Here is a 25708-nt window from a genome sequence, read left to right as displayed (position 1 = left end):
CACTGCACGATGATGGTCCAACTGAATAAGCCACCTGGCTGGGGCTGACAGCTGTTTCTTACACCTGCCTGCTCTTGAGAATCTCCTGAATCTAGAATAAAAATTCTAGATTGTGAGGACCCACCCTAGTTCTGCTGGCTGCATCAGAATTTCTAGGGAAAGTGGTCTGTTTATCTGTATTTCCAATAATTCTGATGACTAAACCAGTTTTTTTGGGGGAAAAATTATTGAACAACTAGAGGCCCAGGGCACAAATTCATGCATGGGTGGAGTCCCTCTGGGTGGCCTGCAGGGATCGGGCCAAAACCTGCAGTCCAACACTGCCTGCAGCTCCTACCTGCCGCTCCTGCTCACCCCAGCCCCACTGTGCCTGCCGAGAACTCTCGCCCAATCAGTCCCAATCAGGAGAGGTGAGTGCTGCAGCCATGAGCCCTGCATCTGGCACCCTCCCAAGGGGAGTGGTCTGAGGGATTGGGCTGAAACTGGCTCTCCAACATCCCCCAAGGGGTCCTGGATTGTGAGAGGGTGCAGGCCAGGCTGAGGGACCCTCCCTGGTGGTCAGTGCACGTCATAGCGAGCAGTTGAGCAGCCTTAGCATATCATTAGCATATTACACTTTGATTGGTTGTTCGATTGTTCTGCCGTTCAGTCTATTTGCATATTACCCTTTTATTATATAGGATGATCAGGAGATAATGATTGTGCCCGAACTCAGGTTTCAGTTGTAGAGACTGAAGGAAGAGTCAGAAAACCCAGACTTGTTCCAGTATATCTACTTCCACAAAGGCCATTGATTAAAAGCCCTCATCTTTCAGAAAAGCTGTGCCCTGTACAGCACCTGTGGGAAGCCAGGCTTGGCGGTAGCAAGGCAGGTTCTGTGAGGACTGAACCGGGGGAGGAAAGAGTCGTTTCCATGTCCTCTAAATCACACGGGCTCTGGGTAAGTCCTACAGTGGCCTTGGCTGATCAGGGACTCAACTCAAAGATGATCCCTGGGGGAGGATGAATTAGGTACTGCCTATCATGGCTGAGGGGGCTCATATGTATCTAAATGGCCTGAAAATGGGGCAGGAGGATGGAACTCAGTCTTTTCCTTCCAACAGGACCACGTCCCCTAAGAACTCTGCATGACAGAAGAAGCCAGGTGCCTGGGGGTCCTGAGGAACCCAAAAATGATGCCGTTGACAGCTTGTATGTCAAGAAGCACGTCTTGTTTACTTCCTTTTAAGCAAAAGGCCCCTAACCAACTTCAAGAGAAAGGAGGCTGGAAATCACTGCCTCAAAGCCTCGTGCACAGGAACATGCGTGCACAGTAGCCTCGCTGTCCCCTCCTCCCCGCCCACACAGACGCACACAGAGAAGGATCGCATAAAATTTTCAGCATTGGTCTCAGTGTGGGGGAAGAACACAGCTCCATCCCACACACATGATTTATACAGCTAGAGCAGCCCTGATGTGGTAGGCCACCCTCTAAATTTTTAAAACACTTTTACAATTGTGTTGAAAACCAGATTGGGGCAGTGTGGAGAGCAAAGCTCTATCCAAGGGCTTAGTTAAAATGATTTACTTGTGGGTTTTAAATAGCATGAAGTGGTTTGTGAAAAGTGTTCTGACTTGTGCTTACAATGGATGGTGCTTAAAAGTCTGGGCGCCGGAAAGGTGCACCTCTTGAGACACATTCACCAGGAAAACGCAGGCCTTAACTACAGCTGGGTGTTTGCTTCCCTGGCTGCCTTTTGAATATTAGCATTTAAACCACCCACAGCGGCTCTGCAGATGCTTTGCCGGGTAAATGAGGTAGAGATGAGAACGCTCACACCTCACGGCCGCTGCTTTTAATTTACTGATAGTCCTGAGAACCGGGTGGACCAGAGAATCAGATTTTAAACCAGCATAAAAGAAGCTATCTTGGAAATCCAATGCCGTTTAGTTAATTTTCTTAAAAACACACACACACACACACACACACAAACAAAGGGGACTGACCCTATGTCTGCTTACAACTTTCTGATTCAATGCCATGCTACTCTAACTTAACCGTATAAGAGAGAAACCTCAGATCTTTATTCCAATAATACGAGACTAGTCGTAATACTCTCACTTCCTTTGTTAGGACATCTTCAAAGAAATTCAGAGTGGTCTCCTCTCACCCTCACGGTATCCTTAGTAATTCAGCTTGAACTGTTGTCATCTTCACTCACATTTGGGAGGCTGACGTGGAGACATAAAAGGTAAGAGTTGCAGAGGGTTTGGGCACATGCATTGTTCCGATAGATTTATCTGAAAGTATTTACTAGTTTCTACAGTATGCAGAGCACTATCTAGACTCTGGGGTTACTGCGTCAGAGACAGCCAAGGCCCCTGCCTCCCAGAGACTCTATTCCAGGGAGAGAAACAGATAACAAGTGAGTAAATGAAAACATAAGCTTTCCAGAGCGTGGTAAGGGGTTGAAATGTGGGTTTTATTATAGATACGGGGTAAAGAGAGCCTCTGAACAGGTAATCCAAGACCTAGAATTCTAGGAGGAGACAGCAGTCCTATGTCGGGGGCAATAGTGTCTCAAGCTGAGGAACTCGGCGGGGCCTTCTTCCTGTTCTCTGCTCTGTGCATATGAGACTGATTCCTGCACAGGGCAGAGAACAGGAGGAAGGATAAGAGTGGGGGGGCTGTGCTGGACCTTTGTGAGGAAGGGGAGTGATGAGAGAAGGAGAAAAAGGAGCAGCAGTCAGTTCATACAGGCTCTCAGGTGTTGTGCATGGTGTGGGGTTTACCTTTGCTCTAAACAGAGGAGGAAGCCACTGGAAAGTTTCAATGATTCCAATAATGTTTTAAATCTCTGGTTGCTGGATAGAGGATGCTATACAGGCACAGGGGTGGATAAAAGAGGCCAGTTCGGAAGCTGTTAGAAAGGATAGGCTAAACTATGTGGATTAGGTGGGTAGCTGGGGAGACAAAACTACGTTGAGCAGCTCAAAAGATTTTATTTCTGAAGGGAAAGAAAAGAGGAGATTGGCTGTGTACATAATAGGTGACTATAAGTAAATGAAGGACAAAATCAATGAATCAGATTTCACCTCTCTTTTTAAGATGAGATTCAAAGATTAAATGTGAGGATTCTCTCCCTCCCAGCAGTTGAGGGTAACGCCTGGCCTGCTTTACCACGGCCACCATCGCTGTCTCTAGTGACTCTGTTAGAAAGGCGGATGGTTGCTCTTTACTGAGCATCCCCCACATGCTAGACCGTGCTCAGGACAATGCATAAACGTTAGCATCTCACCAGAAACCTTTCAGTTGGCGATTATTGGCCTCATCGGACACATGGAAAAACCGAGGCTTAGAAAAATATTAGGTAAGCTCACTACATGAGAGACACTCTTTCTTAAAAGCATGAACTGGGGCTGCATTTACCAGGTGTGAAACTTGCCATACCCTCTTACGAACTGTGTGGTCAAATTATTTCACATTTCTACAGTCGACTTCTTTACCTGTAAAATGGGGGTGATTGGAAAAACCCATTTTGTGGGATTGAATGAGCGAATATGTGTAATGCTTTCAGACATTTCTAACTGGATGTAAACCCATAATAAATGTTATCAATTATTATTATTGTTGCTCAAATCACACAACTAGTAAATGATGGTGTTCACTTCTATGTAGTTTTTTGTTGGTAAATGATTATATCAACAAGTAATAAATATAAAATTTGAGTCCAACCTAACATCTTACAAATAAAGAATCAATGTCTTCAGGTGTATTTATTTACTGATAACTATGAGAAATGGGAGGCCAAATATTTCCTACATATTTTGTTAACTCTTTAGTAGTTTTTATAACAATGAATTTTAAAGTATATATGTCAACCAGTATCTTATAATAGATATTGAAAGCTTCAAAATATTCTATATAATAAAATTGTAGTATGCAAATTGTCCCCTTGACCAGGAGTTCGTCCAGGAGTTCGACCAGGGGTTGGGGCCAGCCGAGGGAATGGAGGGAGGCCCTGGCCGGCAGCCGGCAGCTGTGAGGGACCCTACCTGTACACGCATCTAGTGCATATATAAAAGGATCCATTCCAAGAGAGGGAACAGTAGTACAGAAGACAAAATTATAGCTAAGCCTTAACATTCTACATATTTTTCTGGAAAAGCACAAACAATTCCATAATCAGATCCATTCTCAGATATTCTCATACTGTCTGCCCTTATTTCGTTTTTACTCAGTTGTACACACACACACACACACACACACACACACACACACACACTCACACACCTCACAACACATTAAAACACCTTTAAAACAAATAACGTATTTAAAATATTAAGCAATACAGCTTGGCACACAGTGGGTGTCTGGTAAACACTACCCATCTTTGCTACTAGTTATCTCAGCCCGATGCCTCAGCCAGTGTGCGCAGGAGGGTACCCAGCCACTCCGGCCAGGGTTCACGCTTTAATTTTCAATTTTCCTATTTCCGTATGCTATAAACATCTCTCTTGTTAACAGCTGATTGCTAGGTTTTTATATCAGTTCAATATTTCTAGTGATTTCTAATGTTTGGGTTTACTGTTACTAAGTTATTCCATACTTTCTATTTGTAGCTCATTTGATACATGATATATACATTTTTTTTTCTTTTGATGGGTTAATTTTTTTCATTACTTTTACTTCCTTAACTAGTTTGGAAACAGCACACTTAATTTCAATCCTTTTATTCGTTGTACTAGAAATTTAAACCAACTTAAGTTTAGCAAATTCTAACAATATATTCACCTATTTCTAAATAATTCAAGCATCTCAGAATACCCTCATTATTGTTTCCAAATTTTTAAAGTTTTGTAAAATCAAAAAGTTCTATTGCTTTCTATGGCAAGTTTTATCGCTCCTCAGCCTTTTGGTTAAGATCGAATGTACTAGTATATGGCAAGTTTTATTTACTTTGACTTACGTGTTGATACCTTCATTGCGTTTCATCCTTTGTTGTACCTCAGGTGCCTGGGTTCACCTCCTGCAGGGAACTAGCCTAACTAAATCCTTACATTGAACCATTCAGGACACCCAGGCAGGATCAGTTAAAGATGCTGTCCTCTAGTGAACAAAACCTTACTGAGAGATTTCCCTTTCCATTCAAAACAAAGACGTGTGACAGATAAGTTTCCTCATGGTTTTCTGAGTGGATTGTGTTATATCTGGTTCAATTTTATGTTTCAGGGTTAGCCATTCAGGGGCCAGGTGTTACAAAATGCTCTGCATTTTGCCTTCCTCTTCAGCCCAACAACATGTAAAAGCCACTGCTCGATGTCAGTAAATGCCCTTGAGGGAAAGCCCGCTTCCCTGCATGACTTTACCGACAGGTAAGCTCAGATCTTGGCTCACCCATTTTCTCCTGACTTTCTTGCCAGCTCATTGATAAAATCAAGCTGTGGAATAATATTTATTTATATGTTTTATATTTAAGTCATCAGTTTAGTTTCTTTTTTTATTTTGGGAAGATTGGTGCATTATTTAATATGTTTTTCTATAAAAGAAACATATGGTTTTTAAAATTACATAATAAAAGTAGATGCCCCAAAATAGATGTGAACTGAGTCCTTCAAAGACTACTGTTTGACTACTAAATGAAGCATAAAATCAACCTGTCTTTCCAGGTCCTCCTCAATCTCTCCAGCTTATTTCCATTTCTACACCAAATATATGGTCAACAGATAGTATTTACTTTTCACAAAAGTGTCCTGGATTCATGACTATGCTTTTGCACATTCTGAACTCAGTTTGTAAAATACATTATTTCTCTATGTGTCAAAATCCTATTCAAGAACCATTTAGAATTGCAGTTCATACAAGAAATTTCCCTCATCTCTTATCCAGGGTTTATTATTTCCTCTTCTTAACTCTCAAAGTTTTTTATTATGTAGGATGGACCAAGATAGACCAACCACTGTAGACCAAGTGCTGTATGAGATCCAAAGAGAGCTGTACTCTTTGTCTGGCTCTGTAATTTGCTATGTGTGTGAGCTTAGGCAATCTCTCTGTGACCCAAATTGCTTTATTTAAAACAGGGATAATTATATCTTCCTTGTAATACTGCCTTATTTTGAGGATTAAAATATGCATATATAAAGTAGCCATCCTGGCTGGCATGGCTCAGTGATTGAGGATTGACCTATGAACCAGGAGGTCACGGTTAAATTCCTGGTCAGGGCACATGCCCGGTTGCAGGCTTGATCCCCAGTAGGGGTGTGCAGGAGGCAGTTGATCAGTGATTCTCTTTCATCATTGATGTTTCTATCTCTCTCTCTCTCTCCCTTCCTCGCTGAAATCAATCCTCTCTAATAAAATGGTAATATGCAAATTAACCATCACTCCGCTACATAAGCCACACCCACCAACCAAGCCACGCCCACCAGCCAATCAGGGCGAGTATGCAAATTAACCCCAATCCAAGATGGCTACAGCCACAGAGAGCAAGGTTTCCCAGGTAACAGAGGAAGCCAAGCTTTCCATAGCCATTGCAGGCCTAAGCCTCCACTCAAGCTACAAAGTTTCAATTATAGAAGGTAAACAAATTCAAACAAATGGCGGCAGAATGGAGCTTGAGAGAGCAAGCCAGGGTTGCCGGCGGCAACAGGGGAAGCAAAGCTTTCCGCACACCCTGGCTGGGCTCACCTGCTTAAGGCTACAAAGTTTCAATTGTAGAAGGTGAATTAACTGCCACAGAAATGGCTGCCACCCCGGAGGGAGCAGCAGGCTTGGCTCCGCCCCAAGCTACAAAGTTTCAATTGTAGAAGGAAAATAAATTCCAGATACCAGGGCCTCCCCTTGGGTTGCCAGGGGGTGTGGCCGGCCTGCAAACCACCACAGGCCCCTCGCTCAGGCCGCCCCACACCCCAAGGGAACCCTCACCCTTATCTGTGACACCCTTCAGGGCAAACCAGCTGGCCCCCACCCGTGCACCAGGCCTCTATCCTATCTAATAAAAGAGTAATATACAGATTGATCATCACTGCAACACACAATATAGCTGCCCCCATGTGGTCAAAGATCCTGCCCCCATGTGGACACAAGATGGCCACCACAAGATGGCCAGCAGGAGAGGGCAGTTGGGAGGCACCCGGCCTGCAAGGGAGGGCAGTTGTGAGGGACCAGGCTTGCAAGGGAGGGCAGTTGGAAGTGATCAACCCTGCAGGAGAGGGCAGTTAGGGGTGACCAGGCTGGCAGAGGAGGGAAGTTGGGGGCAAACAGGCTGGCAGGGGAGCAGTTAAGCATCAACCAGGCTGGCAGCGGAGTGGTTAGGGGGTGATCAGGCTGGCAGGCAGAAGTGGTTAGGGGCAATCAGGAAGGCAGGCAGGCAAGCAGTTGGGAGCCAGCAGTCCTGGATTGTGAGAGGGATGTCCGACTGCCCGTTTAGCCCCGATCCCACCAGGATCGGGCCTAAACGGGCAGTCGGACATCCCTCCAGGAGTCCCAGATTGGAGAGGGTACAAGCTGGGCTGAGGGACAACCCCCCGCCGTGCACGAATTTCGTGCACCGGGCTTCTAGTAAAAATATATTTTAAAAAACAGCCAGCATTCCATAAAAGGTAGTTATTACTGTTGTTACATTAATTATTCTGTTAATAATACATATATAATATCTATTAACTATCCTGTGTGAATAATCCTATATTATTAAGACATTAAATATCATGTGTAATAGTTATCTATGTATTAGTTTAATGCCCATTAGACAGTACCTCCTTGGGGGATGGGATTCTCTTTTACTTATTTTGTTATGAACTGACATAATATCTTACATACATTATATGTTGAATAAAGTTCTTATTTCACTGAAATAACTTTAACTGAAAAGAACAGTATCTACACCACCTGGCAGTAGGGAAAGGAGAAGTGGAGCTACTATTTACAATTGGAAAGAGAGAAAAACAAAAGTTAATTGGTACCTGAAACCTCCAGATACAGCTAACATACAGGTCAGCTTAAAATGTATTTATCTCTCATCTGTCGATCAATCTAGTTTCATAAACAACTCTGTTATTCAAGCAAAGAGAAGCAAATATGTTGATGATAAAATCTGTTTCGGTTATCTTTTATGGAAATAACCTGCAGGTTGTTTTCATTGCCATCAAGGTTATCAGTCTATCTATGCCCTCATTTGTAACCAGCCATCTAATTCCCATTGTGAATTAACCGCAGTTAAATTAGATTGTGATTTATGCAAAAACTAAAAAGAAGCGACGGTGTAACTCTCAGAGGAAGCAAAAAATCTCCATCGTAAAATACTTTTTTCCTAAACACCCTCAGAATCTTCTCTTTCCACTATTTTATATTCACTGAAGAGTCACTTGGGGAGGTAGTAGGATCAGTCAGTAGCATGTACTTAGATGCTTGAATTCCCCAGTATTTTAAATGTTGTTTGTATTAAGGACAAATTAAGCTGAAAGTTGTAGTCTGGGGGGCTTTTGGAAAAGAAAAGCCTTTAAGCAATTAATGGCTTGTTCAAGTCCTGCCTATCTGAGGAGCATAACCAGGCAACTTGTGCAGCAATTTATAGTAACTGGGGTAAATGAACCATAGTTAGAAGTAGAATTTATGAACTGTTTGCTAAACTGGTAATTAGCTAGAGATGTAAAGCCCCAAACTGGAGGTGTTCATAGCACAACAGAGCCAGGATTATTTTGTGTCATTTACAGCTTCAAGTAATGGACTTTCTCAGTGTTATCTCCCCTTTGGGAGTTGAGGTCTGTCTTTTTTTAATATTTACCAATTAAGAAAAAAATAGTAAAAACAAAAGACAAACTGGTGATGAGAGCAGGACAAAAAAACTTGGAAGACCTTTGAAGAGGAACCTTTAGATTTTTCTTTGACCGATAATCATTGGGTAGCAGTACACTGGGTTTCTTAAAGCTCAGCTTTATGATGGATGACCTTGGACAAGTCACTTAATCCCTTTGAGTTTAAATTTTAAAACTTTGTATATTGGAGATGACAATATCTAAATCAGAAAGTTGTGACTTGGCACATACTGAGAGATAAATTGAGGCTCCGAAGTCGACTTAAATCATTCATGTAACTTCCAACTAACTACAGCTTCTTGGTAATTGTACCTGCTGGAGCATTTCCAAAGGTGAGAAAGCATGATAAGAGAGTCCTTTTCTTTGAGTTAGCATTTCAAATGTTACTGAGGTTGAAGCGGAGGAGAAATAAGGGGAAAGTTTGAGTAAAGATGAAAAGGTAAGAAAATGAACATATTTTGGGAAATTGTGAGTGCCCAAAAGTGTTTGAAGTTAGCATACTTTGGAGGGTTTTTCAGGGGTGGAGGAAAAGATATTTGTTGATTCCCATCCTCCCATCCTTATAAGTAGGAAAGGGTAAATTGAATCCTGGATAATTTGATGTATGTTATTTTTTTGGTAATCCTCACCCGAGGATATATTTTCCATTGACTTTAGAAAGAGTAGAAAGGAGGGATGGAGGGAACAAAAGAGAGAGAGAGAGAAACATCGATGTGAGATAGACACATTGACTGGTTGCCTCCTGCACGCCCCTGACCAGGGCTGGGGATCACACCTGCAACCCAGGTAAACACCCTTGACTGAGAATTAAGCTTATGACTCTTTGGTGCATGGGACAACACTCCAACCACTGGGAAACACCAGCCATGGCAATTTGAATTAATTTGCATTCCTCCTTTCCTTGAAGCAGTATGTAGAATTATATAATTTCCAGAATTGGTTGGTTTCCCCAGTCTTCCTCTGTATTACTATTTATTGACAGTATTCATTATTATTTCTTTATTAATTACATCAAATCCTATGATTGATGTCTTCTTTCATCCCATTGCTGGGTGACAGAATTGTAATTAACTAGTTATTAATAATGGGAAAGGAGCAAAGGGAAGACCAGACATTATAGGCATGTTCCCTACAAAACACTGAGGGAGAGAATCACATAGAAAATATAGATGCATGTAAAGTCGGCTGACATAGGGAAGATACAATCACACGTGGGGACAGAGATGGTTGGCCAGAATGGGCGTGGCCACTGCAAGAGCATGAAGATTTGGAATTCATAACCCCCTAAACAAAGGAATTAAAAAAAAAAAAAGGAATTCACTCTCTTGTTTTACTCAATTCTTGTGCTCTTGGGACTTGTTGCTCGAGGCTTGCTCTCTTGGGGTTCTTGCATTCAGCTATATGACCCATGGCCATGCAGACCCCACACACAATCGACTAATGGACTGCAGTTAGCCTGATGTTTTACTGGACCGGCTCCAACACGGAAAGGAAACTCTGGACAATGGCTCTGATTTTAGCTCTACTGAACCCCCAGCTATACTTCTTCTATGATTGGATTAAGGAAAATAGGACTTTGGAAACCCAGGGGTGTAATTCCACAAAAATAAAGCTTTCTACTATATCACACCCTCCTGTGCGAGTCTCAGAAAATTCCTTTTCTCAGGATATAGCAAGAAATCCATCCCCAGAAGCAATCGGTGGAGACAAGCCACACTCTTCTCTGGGAACACAGGGAGTGGTATCTTAATGAGTGGCTTCATGTAGTAGAGGAATTAAAGCCAACCTTTGTAGTGAGGCCCAATTTCTGACTCTAATAGTCATGGGCATGCAGTCAAGGTTAGTGGAAGATCCCTCCTACTGGCTTCTTATTTTCAGTTAGATGTATTTTAGGGGAGTAGGCTTAAGCAAGCCATTGATAATTTCTTAATTGAGCCTAGTTTTGCTTAAAGGAATGATTTCTCCTAAAGGCCAAGTATTTGTTTATATTCATTAATTTCCAATGCTGCTATGACTTTGTTTTTTTTTCTATTGTGTATTTAGTAACATTTTAAAGGAAAAGTGGTGACATTAATCAAAGTCTTGCGCAGTTAATTTTTATTGAAACCAGGAAGTCAGCACCCTAACCCACTGTAATACATGTAAGGCTGTTTCCTCCTTATCTCTTTAAGCTGGGTAGACCTATGGAACATCAAGTCACCATCCCTGAGTGATAACACATCGGATATTGTAAGCACTTCATAGGTATTAAATCTTACGTAGTCAGCTATCATAATAACTAATGTCATTTTAATCATTTTATTTCCTTTGAAAGCATAGATTTTAATTTTTAAAGGAGGTTAACAGATATTTGAATGCTCATTCCCCCTCATTATCCAATTTCTCAGATACTGAAAGAAACCAAGATACCTAGGGTCTACATTGTTTTATGTTCTTAATATGTAAGAGACATTGTCACAGAGGAAGCCACAAAACAGCTTGTTCATTAGAAAACACAGCATGCAGGTGGAAACAAAGGGCCAGAAACAAGACCCTAATTATACCCATGCATTCCTCCTCTTCCTTAGAAAAAGAAAGAAGACCCAGTTTTCCCCTCAGTAACAGTGTCCTTCAGGGCTTACATTAAGAATATATATTTCTCCATATGTCTGTGAGTCAGTATGTGAGCCTGATCATTGTTGTCTAATGAACACAACATGAATTCCCACTAGAAGTCAACTAATGGGCACTTCAAGTGCAATTTGCTATGCGTGTTAAATGAGTAAGTAGAACACTTCGCTGTTTGGAAGCTCCTTTGGTGAGCAGGGAAATATTACAAGGGGTTTTGGACCAGTCTTTCCTTAGATTACAGTCCCATAAAGGAAAAATTACGCTATAATACTGCCCCTCCATAGGGTAATTTTTACTTTCTTGGATGCAGGATTTCTTCAGCACCCATTTGAATTACAGTCCATTATCTCTGTAACTGGTACCATCCTCTCTCCTCCGCCTAGAAACAAAAACTGTCATTTAAGACAGTGTGAAATTTCAACAATTGTGAATAATCTTTAAACATATATGGCATATTCTATGGGGTTCTATAAGAGGTAATACATGTGCAGATAGAAAGAAAACAAAATAAACTGTGCTTTCACCAAAAACTACGTACTCTTCATTTTAGTCAAGATTGCCTTTGTCCACTTTGTACAGGAAATTGAACATGAAATAATGAAGGCTTAATATTTGTGCACTGCTGGAGTGCTTCTGGGTGATTATATTTTAACAAAAGTTAATGGCCAAGTAATGGAAATAATGAGCTGAAGTGAAAATCCAATATAAGTTTGATGAGCAGAACATTCTGAATGAAAGTATACTTAGAGGAGAAAAGCCCCATGGAACATTTCACGTCTTAGTATTCTTGGAGCGTATTGGTTTTAGTATTGAAATTGACATGATTGATAAAGAAACCTAAGTGGTTATGTGCTGGTGATCTTTAAAAGCGACTGGGCTAAACCTGAAGATTCCTTAGAGGAAAAAGAAGAGGGGGAAAAAAGAGTAAAAAATGTCTTTTAAAAGGCTTCTTCTCTATTTTTATGAACTCCCTGGGTATATTCACCTATTTGTACGTTGCCTCTAATGCTGATTGTGGAAGTAATAAATATTCAGCCTGCTAGCACTGATACTGAGCTAGGAGTAGGGAAGGTTGGTGAGAATGGCCATGCCAGGAGTAGGTGATGAGAAGTGGAGGTTTGGGGCTCTGGTGAACAAAGAATGTCAATTTAGGGACATAGATTTATGAAGAACGAAGTGATGACACTAAGGACCTAAAAGATTAATCCCAGATAATAACTTAAATCTTAACTATCCTTCTCCTTAATTACTGAAGAAAGAAAGGGGAGTGATAAAATTTTCCAGAGCTATTGATAAAAATTGATGCCAGTATTCAACGAGTCAAATGTTCAAATGATACCATCATCACCACCACCACTATCATCAGCAGCAGTAGTGTCATTATCACACAAGTAACATTCTTTGCACACTTATTAAATGCCATAGACAAGCCAGTGTATTTTACATGCAAAGTTTCATTTAATTCTCACAACCCAGTGAGGTTACTCTTGGCTTCCAACTTCACAAATAAGGAAATAAGGAAAGTAACTTATAGTCTGTAGGAGAAGCCAGGCAACCAAGTCCTGATATACACTGGGTTTACTGTACCCACAATGTTAAAGTGCCTTGTAAATTATAAATGCTATACATTTTAAGCAGTTATCATCATTAATATGATTTACTGTTTGAGCAGCAGTTTATATTGAAAATTCTGTCATATAAACAACTCATTCTATGATATAAATAGCAAGCAACTACAAATAACTCACATAATGTAATCTATTTTCTTATATATTTTTAGATGTATCATTTAGGGCCAAATGAAATATTTTGTAATACATAAGCAGGCAACTTATTTGTTAATCAATTTTTTTCCTAAAAGTCATATTATGTTCTAGTTATTACTTATCAAATTTTAAACTTTAAGATAACAACTTATGTATTTCTTTAGTGAAACAGATAAACACACAAAAATGCTGTGTTTTAAAGATACTCCCCCCAAAACAAATAAAATCTGAAAGACTCAACCAAAATTTGGCAAAAAAAAAAAAAAAAGTAGTCTGTTGATAAAACAAATGGTTTAATATTAACCTTCAGTTGTTACAACATTGTGTTTACAGTTTAGAATTAAACTGCAATTGACTCTAGATTCAAATTCACTTTTTTGAGTTTCTTATATGTTTTCAGTTGTTTAGATGATATTTTCCTGCAATTACAATATTTCATTATATTTTAATGCCCATTGCTCGTAACATAATTTTGTTTTAAAACGCTACATTTCTTACATTTAAATATTTCTTTAACCACTTTTCCCAAATAAAATACTAGCCTTTATTTGCCCATATAGGACACTGACATTTGCTCTTTCAATATTTAATTTAGAAGGAAGCTTCCAAAACTGTGACAATTGTGAAAGATGGACAAGGCTAATTTATTTAACTTTTTATTTCCAATTATTGTAGTTTGGATGAATGAGGAACATACAGGCTGTTCCCAAAAAGATGTATACACACTTTAAAGCTGGTTGCTTAATAGATATTTCTTTCTTTTCAGGTTTAACCCATTAGAATTAATAATTATTCAAAGTGTGTATACATTTTTTAGATACCCCATATTTAATGTATATCATATAAATGGTAAATATACTTATTTTACAATAAACCATAATTTAAATATGTAGTCCAAATATAAAATATATTTGCAGTTTTCAAAGCTTTAATAGATTTCTAACATCTCCATTTATAGTATTTAAATTATGTTTACGACTCTTATCAAATGATTGGTGAGCTTTATAATAAAGAGAAGTGATCTAAAATTTCTGTAAGGATATAAGTTGCATATGTAACTGAAATCCTATCTTAAAGAGTTTATCATATATACATTTGACATTTTAATTTTCAAGTTTCCATTCATATTGTAGAATGTTCAGTTTTTCATACATCTATGTGTGCCTTCTACTCTGTTTTATGAAATTCATTCTAATATTTAAATCTTAACCTCTTATTTTAATACTTGACTCTTTAATATTTTTATATCTAATTGGACTGTATTCTTCCTGAAACCTGGGATTGCTCAAATGAAAACAAATCATATAGCAGTAAAAAATCGTATTTTGCAAGTGGTCTTGTTGATTTTAGTTGTAAAAATGCACTATACCACCAGAGTTGTTAAATTAAACCACTTTACAAACCTAAACACATCTGAGTAGGCAAAATGCTAAGCAAATGTGGCCAAGTCTTGTTTTTACTTGAATAAATAAAAACAAAACTATTTAAGATTCCTCGCTGACTTGCACTTTGACCCAAAATATTGACATCTGGAAAAAAAAAAGAGTGGTTGGAGTTTGAAGCCAGTGTATTTCTCCCCCTAACCCAAGGGATTACCAGTGAGAAGAAAATCAATCAAGAAAACTGGTAAATTCACAACTTTGTTTTCAACTTCCAGAAAATAAAAAGTTTATATTTGCTTATATTAGTTGTAATAGAAAACCATAATCTTGTTCCTCTCTCAATACACTTGCTTTGACAAAAGAGATGCCACCTAATTTTTTAAACTCACAGTGAGATGTCTATGAATAGATGATGAGGAACTTTCTATGATGAACAGAAATAAATAGAACAAGGTGTACAGGCCACCCACAAACAAGCATTTCAAATGGGATGGCTTACACTGATATGGCATATATATTTTGGTGATATAAAATATTTCAATACATTCAGAAAAAAAACGATACCAAGCAATGTAAAGTATTTGTTTTTTACAATAAAAAAATTTTTCTTCTGTTTTAATAAGGTTTGTGCCAGGTTTTAAAATATATTTCGATAAGCAGCAACCCCCAAAATTCAATTCCTTGATATGTAATTCAGCCATATGCAACACAGATCTTGCAGTTTGTGATCCTGCCCACCACCTGGCCCCCTACTCCAAGTTAAAAGATAAATTCCCTTTCAGAATGAGATGCCCGATGATACTACCCCTATCAATCTCTGATGATACCCTTTCCAGGAAGCATAGATCCTTAGGCCCAAACTGAATCTAGTTTTTCCACAAATTAGTTCATCAGACACAGGCAATTTAAATCAGTATTTCTCCAACTTGAATGGCAAACAAAAACATTTTTTAATAATTTCAAATATTCCAACATTACTTTTAAGAATTATTCAAATGGATCCCTAATGTTGACTTAAATTATTTAAGTATATGATTACTTAGACCCAGACGAACATAAAACCAGGTATAAACTCCATCATTACAGATCAAATGAAAAATAAACTCTAAGGCAACATATTCAACCCTATTTTAATATATTGGAGGTTATTATTTTGTCAAAGCTGTCACCATTCACAGCACCAATATGGCAATAACTGGGAGAGCATGGGACTTTTGACCTTGGCATAGACCGTGATGGGATGATTTGATTCTCTCATCTGTTTTATATTTGTACTTCTCTGATGCCCTTTTAGTTTACTTACCAAAGACAAATCTTTACACATTATATATTACTCTGCACATTTCTCAATTGCCTGTGGTTACTGAAACTTCCTGTACTATTTTGTATCAACATTACGGAAAACAAAAAGAAAGGCAAATAGGCACACATTTTAATTGGAAGTGTTCCATCATAAAGTAATTATCCAAAAGATCCAGAATGTGTTTATGTTATTTTTAATGTTAAATTTGAAATGAGAACACATTCTCTAAAAATTATCATAGATAACTTGGGTATCCCCAGTTCTGCAGACCCAAAATGAAAACTCAAAATAACTCACTTAACTAAACAAGTGTTTGCTTTCTTCATAACCTGGTGAAGTTCTCAATTGGTGCTGAAACACCACAGAGGTAAAGTCAGCTCACTATATTGAAGTAAACCTTTGGGTTCTTCTTAATAACTATATAGACAAAACCATATTTCATCTAGTCATGAAAATATGTTTCACAAGTACTGCAAGACTCTTGTATACTTTGCGTGTATCATCAGCAACTTCAAAAAAGTTTGACATTAAGAGTTTAGATTATGAAATAGACTTCTAACCTTTTATTCTCTCTAATTGCTTTGTCTCCCTTCTTCCAAGAGATGGTTGGTTTTGGAGAGCCTTGGGGTTTGCAGTCTATGATGACTTCCCGGCCTTTGGTAACAATTATTGTTTTCTTCAGCTGATTCAGTGCAAAAGTGGGAGCTGAAGCTATTAAAAAAATGTTAGTTCTACCAGAAGCAATGACAATAATCTCAAATGTATGATACATCAATATTTTGCAACTTTTTCTTCTGGGCTACATTTCTAATAAAATCATACAATATTTACACAGACAAAAGGCATTAACTTAAAATTTATTAATTAATAGCTATCTTATTGGTTGTTCTTTTCATTAGTATGTGATGGTTTCATAAAATGTGGAATCCAGAGAGAAAAGGCTATTTTTAAAAAAAATGACATTCTTTAATTATGGTTATCAACTTTAATTGCAAAAGACTAATGAGCACCTTGGGCAAAAGGTGAAGGGGTCAGCAAATAAAGTCTATTTTGGGCTTCCTCTGGAAAAATGGAGGTCCCCCGTGGAGAAGACAATTCTGTCATCCATTTCCTATGTGTGAGTCTTAACTAAAGCATATTTTGCTTCAATGTTATACACAATTAAATGCAGTTTTTAAGAAATGGAAATATATTTTTAAGAAATAAAATAATTTAAATTTCAATCAAAAGTTCTATTTCACTGTTCGCAATTATTCACCTAGGTCTGCTCATTCATTAATATTATTTTTATTGTATTTTTATCAAGATACTCTAGATTACAATTAACTACATTGTGCAGCTGTGGTTGAAGAATACATGATACAGAGATTAGAGCAATTTTTTTTAAAAAGCACTTGAATCTAAAGAAAACCTGAAAAATATACCTACAAGTCTACAGTACCTGAGATATTTATTGTACCAGTATGACAATTTTGTGATTATTTCACAAGCATTTTATGTCCATCACATAGCAATATAATGCATGACACATTAAAAATATGTACCCAACATAAAAAAGATATATATGCAATTGAGAGGGTTAAGGCATTGAAAGAAAAGTGAAGGATATTATGGGGGAATCACAGGCAACGTTTTTGATTGCCTACTGGAAATAGAACTTACAAAAGGTAATTTTGAAAATATGTCTAGTGACTAAGTGTTTCTGAGTAAAAGATTAACTGAGTGAAGGCTGAATCAGCTTCCTAACTCAGAAATGGAGTGTAAGCTGAAAAGAAAGTACATTAATATCTTATTGATTAGTCTTAGGGGACTAAAATGTAAACTCATGTCTATGTTGGTTATAATGTAGAAAAAAATAAGTTTAGGCATTCATAATTTAATAAGTTGTCTTACGGTGTGTTACATTTAGGTAATTTATTAATGGTACGTTCCCATATTCCCTGAGATCTTGGGTGTTTCTGTTGATGTCATGCTTGGGGAATGTAAGTGGAGAATAGAAAGTACACTTGGGCTTCTGATCACTTTTGAGAGGCAGTGAATTGAGATCCCCTAACTACCTCCCTTTGTGTTATAAACATCCCAGAACCAAAGTTTAAAAATCATCAGAGTGGAAAAAATTAAATCCATTCCAGCAGCCCAAATATGCTCAATCTTGGTAGCCTATTCCATGGCATTTTATCTTTCCTGTAGTAAATAGTGAAACAGTATTACTGCCCTGGTTACATTCTTATAAAAGGTGAAACCCTATGAAACAGCTGTGCCTGGCCTCAGGAAGGCTTTCCATAATGTGTAAGGATGGACATGGTGATGCCCCAGGAGGAGAGGTGCTTTACTCTCGAGTCCCTACTCTGGTAGGTAGGAGCCGCTCAGAAAAGTCTTAAGCATTGCTAGGGGGACAGGGAGAGGCTGCTTGAAGTCTACATTCTGGTTCCCTACCCCCAAGACATCCTTAATTGAAAGTTAACATATATTCCTTATGATTTCTTTAATGCCATGGAAAACATGTATTGTGGAACCCTGTTATGATTAAAACGAAAGTTAGAAAAGCCTTATAATAAAAGTTATGGCACACACTGTACCCATGCAAACTTGTCCCCTAAAGCTTAAAAAATATTAGCAAGACATAGTATTTTTTTTCAATCCAAAAAATAGGCTTTTGCAATCACATCATAAAACTTTGGTAGAGCGAGAATTAGAGCATGGAAAGAGGCCATGCTTTGTTCCCATTGACTTACTTAGAAATCGCATACCTAGAATTTTCAGCTCAGCACTGGCATAAATGGCTCCATATTTATTTTCAGCCAAACACTGATACATTCCAGCATCTGACTGATTCACACTGTGGATCATCAGTACTCCATTAACCATCTCAACCTTACTCTGTAATGGAATAAAAATATTAGATATAGAAAGTGAGCAAATCATACAGATTCTGCAGTTACCATCTGCCAGACCAAGAAAAAAAAATAGCCTGCAATTAATGCAATTGAACATTATTTGACAACTTAGCAACACAATTTACTGTTCCTTATTGTATTATAAGGCCTCATGTAAATTATAACTACTTCTTAGGAAAGAAACTATAACTATATTTTTCTGTAGTTATTCTTTCAAGTTTTACCTTTGTTTTTAAGTGGAGCTGCTTTTGTTTGGTATACTAGCTGAGCTTGTGAAGAACAACCTTCAGATGAAGCTTTTATTTGAATTCATTTTATGAAGGAGAAGCAGGGGTTTACATGGCAGAAAGAATTGAGGCTATAAATACATAGAATCAATGTTAAATATAGCTAAGGTCATAACAAAGACCCCTTACTATATTGATCTGGTCAGGAGTTTGCCTTTTCTCTCACTTCCCACTAACATAACACAAATAAAAAACTGCCTTAAAACTAGATTCTGTATAAAATTATTGATAAAAAAATATAAACTTCATAATCAGAAGAAACAATACAGAAGTCAGAAAAATTGAGCATGTGCAAATTGAAGTAAATTGACTCCCTACCCAAGAGGCCAAGAGCACATTTAAAAATGAATTTTAAATGTTGTGAAACAACCAGCTGTCTTGTCTACTTAATACCATGCAGATCATTTTTAAAATATTAGTGACCAGTGCTTTGATTATCAACAGAGATGCCAAGTAGCTTGACATCATTTTCAGAATAAACCTATTCACTTTGCAGATGTATCATCTGCCAGTGGAATTGATGGCGTTTACTTTACTTGGATGCTGACAGTAGAAAACATGACAGCACAGTCCCTTCTCAAAGTGTATCTGGTATCCATGCAAGAATTAGAGAGAAACAGGCAATGAGTCAGTGCCTCAGATTCCCAGGCTCTCACGCTCAGTGTTGTTTCGTTTTTAAACAGCTCTGTAGTTCTTTTTAACGGCTCGACTTTTCTGTCTTTTTATGTAATTGCATTTGCTTTGGCCTAACTGGCTTTAGAGTAAGGGAATGTTGGAGCTGGATGGGACTGTAGGGATGATCTGATCTAATCTCTTCATTTTACAAAGCAGCAAACTGAAGTCCAAAGAGGTAAATGACAGACAAGAGGCCCCTGTGCTCAGGATTTCAACATTATACACATCCCTCCATTTTGGCCATAAATAGTGCACTATCCCCGCTGCCCTCTTTCCTGCAAAGGCCAAAAGTAAGGGAAAGAGTTCACTAAAATTATTACTATTATTCTGAAATTAAATAGTAATTGATTTATTTTCAAATTTTGTACATATTAACTTGTTTTTATAAATATGCAGATTTCCTAAAAGGATATTTTTTAAAAATATATATTTTATTGATTTTTTTACAGAGAGGAAGGGAGAGGGATAGAGAGTTAGAAACATCGATGAGAGAGAAACATCGATCAGTTGCCTCCTGCACACTCCCTACTGGGTATGTGCCCGCAACCAAGGTACATGCCCTTGACCGGAATCGAATCCGGGACCCTTGAGTCCGCAGGCCAATGCTCTATCCATTGAGCCAAACCGGTTAGGGCTAAAAGGATATTTAAATGTATGGGTAGCAGGATGCCACAGTAAGAACCTGCCCAGGACACAGAATACAGGGGGGTTCTATTCCAGTCTCCCTGACTAGATATATGATCTTGGGCAGGTCACTTTACTACCTGGGGTTGTCTCCATCATCTGCAAAGCAATAGCAACAAGCTAGATGGTGTCTAAAAGTCAGCTAGAAATGGTAATGAGTCTATGATAAAGCATTTATATTTTCCTAAGAATTTATAGGATTTAATACAATTTAAAGAAACAATGCATTATTAAAAAAAACTAATTAATTAAAATAAAAATTGTCCCCCTGTTTGGGTAGCTCAGTGGGTTACAGAGGCATCCAGAAATGCCAAGGTTACTGATTTGATCCCTAGTCAGTGCACATATAAGAAGCAACAAATGAATGCATAAATAAGTGAAACAACAAAGTTCTCTCTCTTATTCTCTCTCTCTCTCTTTCACTCACTCACTCACTCACTCAATAAATAAATAAATAAATAAATAGCCCAGACGGTGTGACTCCATGGTTGAGCATGGACTCAGGAACCAAGAGGTCACTGGTTCAATTCCCAGTCAGGGGGTCAGGGCACATGCCCGGGTTGTGGGCTCCATTCCCAATTAACGAGGAGGACAATTAATGATTCTCTCTCATCATTGATGTTTATCTCTCTCTCCCTCTCCCTTCTACTCTGAAATCAATAAAAATATATTTAAAAAAATCAATAAATAAACATTTTTTAAAATTATAAAAATTGTTTATATATTTGTGGTATTTCTCACTCCAAATGTATTATAAAGCATAAGAAAGAAATGGATTTCAATAAGAAGAAAAGAGGATTGTCCTATTTGAAATCCTGCTAAAAGTCAATAGTTACCAAAAGTACCTGAGTTAAGAGGGGCACTCCGTTCTTCAGCCAGCGGTATGTGGGCCTGGGTTTCCCAGTAGCCTTACATTCCCAGCGGAGCGGGCTCCCACTGTCTAACTGAGTATCATTGAGCTTTTCTACCCAGTGTGGGTAAGCTGTAAGAATTTAAGCAATAAGAGATGATTTCATTTTTCAAACACTTAACCAAATTCACAATTCCTATGAATGTATTCATTGCATTACAAAGTTTTATCAGTTCACGTAACTATAAGTATTTGGAAGAAGCACAGCATTCTATTACACACAGAACTCTCATTTCTTGTGTAAATATAAAAATGGAATATATATATATATATATATATATATATATATATACATATATACATACATGTGTATATAGAGCAGTGTTGATATTTTGATCATTGAAAGCTAAGTTTATCTTTTTTGACATTTCTCTTAGAATATATATGTATATAAATGTATATTAATCTATTTTTATTGTTGATAGTATTACAGATGTATCATTGTTTCATTCATGGCAAAACAGTGGCTAAATTCTCCCTAAGGTGCCAGAATCTGACTAGCAGGAAGGCAGGTACTTAAATATTGGGGCAGCGATAGCACAGGTTGAAGTAATGCAACATGTCCATTTACTGAATAAATGGTCTGCTGGGTTATTTTTCTCCCCTAATAGAATCTGGATGGCTTCAGAAAGTTAATTTGCAAATTCAAATTTTAGTTGATATACATATTTTATATACTCATTAGCATTCTTCGTATATATTATGTATATTTTAAAGCTTTCAAATTTACAACAGAGAAAAATTCCTTTATCAAGAAAGAGGGAGACGGCGGTTCAGAGGGGCTATGAACAGAGAATCAGCATGGGGACCTGCAGGGAGAGGCTCTCGCCTGTGGATGGCTTGCGGGCGCCAACCCCAACGCTTGGCTCCCAGCTGGGCTGCTGACTTAAAGACGTCCACAGAGTAGCTGGGCTCTGACTTGGCAGAGAGGATGCCCACGAAGGGTTAAAGGACAGGTCTACACTTGCTTTCAGGGCGGACCCCAGGCGAAGTGGTAGTGGTGGGCAGCTCTGCATGGAGCGATCCTGCATGGGAGTCTGGGCTGTGGAGGGACAGGGCCCAGGGTTTGTAGTGGCGGGTAAGTAAATATGGGGCTTGAAGAGACTACTTTTAGGAGCCAAGGGAAGAAGTGTCCCCAGCTGCAACTTTTGGATTCTGTTGCCAGGTTTCCAGGAGTTGTTTTCATCATAGTTCTCTAAAGAATCGGATGCAGGAAAAGCTAGCTGGATCTCCCCAGGCTGCGGGGAGTCTGTCCTTGATACATGTTGGTAGGTAGCAGGCACTGGAACACTAGGGATGATGTAATCCTGATAATATGCCCAAATGCGATTGTTAAGGAACCTGGAGCACAATCACGTGATGTGCTACTTGGTAGCTATAGAGGATGCTAACTTTTTGATGAAAGCCAGGGACTGACAGAGATGGTTCTTTCTTTAACATAGAAGCAAATTTTTATGAGTAAGTAGTAAAGAAAAAAATAAATAGCCATTTCCTATTTATCACCTCCTCTACCTACTTTTTCCAGTTTTGGCAAATTCAAGAATGTGTCCTGTACAGAGGAAGCATTTTTTTGCGTTGTCTCTCTGACTTCCACCTTTCCATGTTACTTTGTTGAAGATCTTTATAACATGACTAGAGGCCCAGTGCACAAATTCGTGCACATGTGGGGTCCCTCCACCTGGCGGGCAATCTGGCCGATCAGGGCCATCTCGCCCAGTTCTGATCAGGGCCAATCGGGGCCGGTGGCTGGGGAGGGACCGAGGGAGGGACAGAAGGAGGGCTCCAGGGAATGTCCAGTGCCGTCTCACCCAGTCTTGATTGGTCAGACCCCAGCAGCAAGCTAACCTACCGGTTGGAGCATCTGCCCCCTGATGGTCAGTGCTGCTCGTCATAGCGACTGATTGGTCGAGCGCTCAGTCAGACACTTAGCATATTAGGCTTTTATATATATAGATGAGTCAGCACAGGTTGCTTGCTTCCACTGCTCTAAGACTTAATATACGGTCATTATCTAAAAAAAAATCGCTATGCTTAATAATTCCTTAGAAATAAAACAGAAGAATTGTGCCATAGCCATTTACACAGACTTGTTTTTTAGATTGGGATTTAATACGCTTTTCATTATGACTTTGTCATATACAGGAGTGGGGAAAAGCAGGTTTACAGCTGTGAGTACCCCAAACAGAGTTTCTTCTTCTATTATTATTTATTAGTTATTGTATTATTTTCCATGCAAACAACTTTATTTACTTTACTAGAGGCCCGGTGCATGGATTCATAAATGGCCTGGCCAGCCAGGGATTGGGGGTTGGGAGCGAGGGGGGAGGGACCGCAGGAGGTTGGCTGTGGGAGCACATTGACCACCACGGGGCAGCTCCTGCATTGAGCATCTGCCCCCTGGTGGCCAGTGTGCATCATTGCTACTGGTCAGTTGTCAGGTCCTCCATTCATAACAGTCGCTTAGGCTTTTATATATATATAGATAGATTTACTGGAACATGACTATCTGCAAACTAAATGTGGGAGAACATTCAAGATAAAAATGAAGCCTCGGAATGAAAGACTAATTACACCGAATTCAGCTTTGTGAAGCGTGCTTCCTTAGTTTGTTTATCCTTCAGTGTGATTTTTGGAAACCTTGAGTCTGACCCTAATCAAATTAACCTACTTAACTCTCAGTCTACAGATTTGTAGAAACCACATCCTGAAACTGACTTCTGCCTCAACAGAAATGCTTCAACATTATTTTTCTGGAAATAATTTGATACGTAAGAACTGGTGTTATCTGGGTACATCTTGAAATGTCTGCTCTCTTTACATTATTGACTCTTGTACTTCACCTCAGCCTTCAATGCCACTGTACTTCCTTGCTACTTAATATCTTGAATTCTGGTATGAAAGTATTGCTTGACCTCTGTGTCTTTTCCTGTGCATATCATGTAGTGGGTATGTATGTTCAGGTATATTTCATTTGATGAAATCAACATGTAAGTCATATATTGAGTAGTTGTAAAAATACACTTTATAACTTTAAAAAAAGAAATAAGACAATGTTGCAATTGTATGAAAATTTTAAGATATAAGTAAAGTGTCTTTTCTCCATTGCTTGATTTTTTAAATAAAACTACGGGGGGTGTGGGGGCGCAAAGTGACTCTTTGTTCACAAATATTCTCTTTAAAACAATTGAAGAAATAAACATAAAAATATTGATTATTTCTCTCTAGCAACTTTTTTGGCATTAACTTGTAAAATATTTACTTAGTGCTAGTGAGGACTTTGATCATTGATTCACTCACCCCATATTATTCAGTTCTTGCTCAATCTTGGAGGTTATGAGGGATGCAGGACACCTATGTCCTATATTTAAGAAGTTTATGCTGTGGTAGAGGGGGTGTAAAATCAATGACACAGGAAAGGACAGCATAAGAAAGGAAACAAGATGTGCTGAAGGAAACTGCACATGGATATCAGAATAGTGGGTCTAAAAAGGCCAACAGATGTCCAAAACCTAAGCCGGTTGAGAAAGGAGGGGAAAAAGCAAGGACGAACTGTCATTTATTAAATGCTAGGCCTAGACACACTGAGCTCAATGATCAATTAACGCTTGCAATATTGATCCCCCAAATAAATACATTTCTTTTCATTAATCAGGAAATTTTGGCTCAGAGAAGTTAAAGAAATTTACCCCAAGTCCCACAGTAAGAGACAGTAACTACTTTCAAAGTCAGACATTTCTAACTTTAGGGAGTATATTTCTCCCATCCCATTTTTAAATGTTAAAAAATGAGTTGATGGGTTATGCATATAAGTTCCTCCTTTAATAACCCATGGACTCAGGCAATAGAGTGGTGAAGGCCTGGGAGGGGCGGGTATGGGGTGGAGGGGGAAAAATGCAAACAAAGGGGACATCAGTAATACTTTCAACAATAAAGGTAAAAAAATAAAATGAAATAAAAAATGAGTTGAAAGCATATGCTGTATACCTAGTGTGTTTACTTTCAAACTTGTCTCTAAATGGAAATTTTGTTTTTAGTAGCTCATTGGTCTTCCAGCCAATTTAGCCTGGCCTTTAAGGAGACTTACCTTGGCGTAGTCAGGATTTGTAGGCCTTTGAATCCACTCTGTGATTCAACTTCAAGCCTAGAAGCTTTCACTCAACAACCTACCCTAGTGAGCTTCAAATATTGGTTCTGATATTTTGTGCCTGGCTTCCAAAATCAATCTCTTTGTAGTCATGTGCAAAACATAGAAATGGTCAGATGCCAAAGCAACCTTAAACTCTGCTTTCTCATTTGGACTTTATATAAACTTTCCTACTCTGCTTTGCCAGACAACTTCATAACTATACATGACCCCTGTAATCCAAGGAGACAAGTTTGTTGTCTCCCCAAGCACACCCT

At 38.6% G+C, this 25708-nt stretch overlaps 1 protein-coding gene across 3 annotated transcripts in view; it reads right to left on the bottom strand.

The window, feature by feature from the left end:
- The window catches only part of CNTN5 (contactin 5), a gene marked incomplete at both ends in the record, with an annotated part of 647340 nt that overhangs the window by 225864 nt on the left and 395768 nt on the right, over positions 1-25708 (bottom strand). For all 3 annotated transcript variants that reach the window (XM_079788975.1, XM_079788976.1, XM_079788977.1), the window contains 3 exons: positions 16415-16565; positions 18605-18734; positions 21243-21379. In XM_079788975.1, coding sequence (XP_079645101.1) covers positions 16415-16565; positions 18605-18734; positions 21243-21379 — 418 coding nt within the window. The remainder of the gene's footprint in view (positions 1-16414; positions 16566-18604; positions 18735-21242; positions 21380-25708) is intronic.

Source organism: Cnephaeus nilssonii, assembly GCF_951640355.1.
Source record: "Cnephaeus nilssonii genome assembly, chromosome: 13".
NCBI lineage: Eukaryota > Metazoa > Chordata > Mammalia > Chiroptera > Vespertilionidae > Cnephaeus > Cnephaeus nilssonii.
Note: the sequence above shows the minus strand (reverse complement) of the source record. Positions and strands in the feature narration are given on the sequence as shown.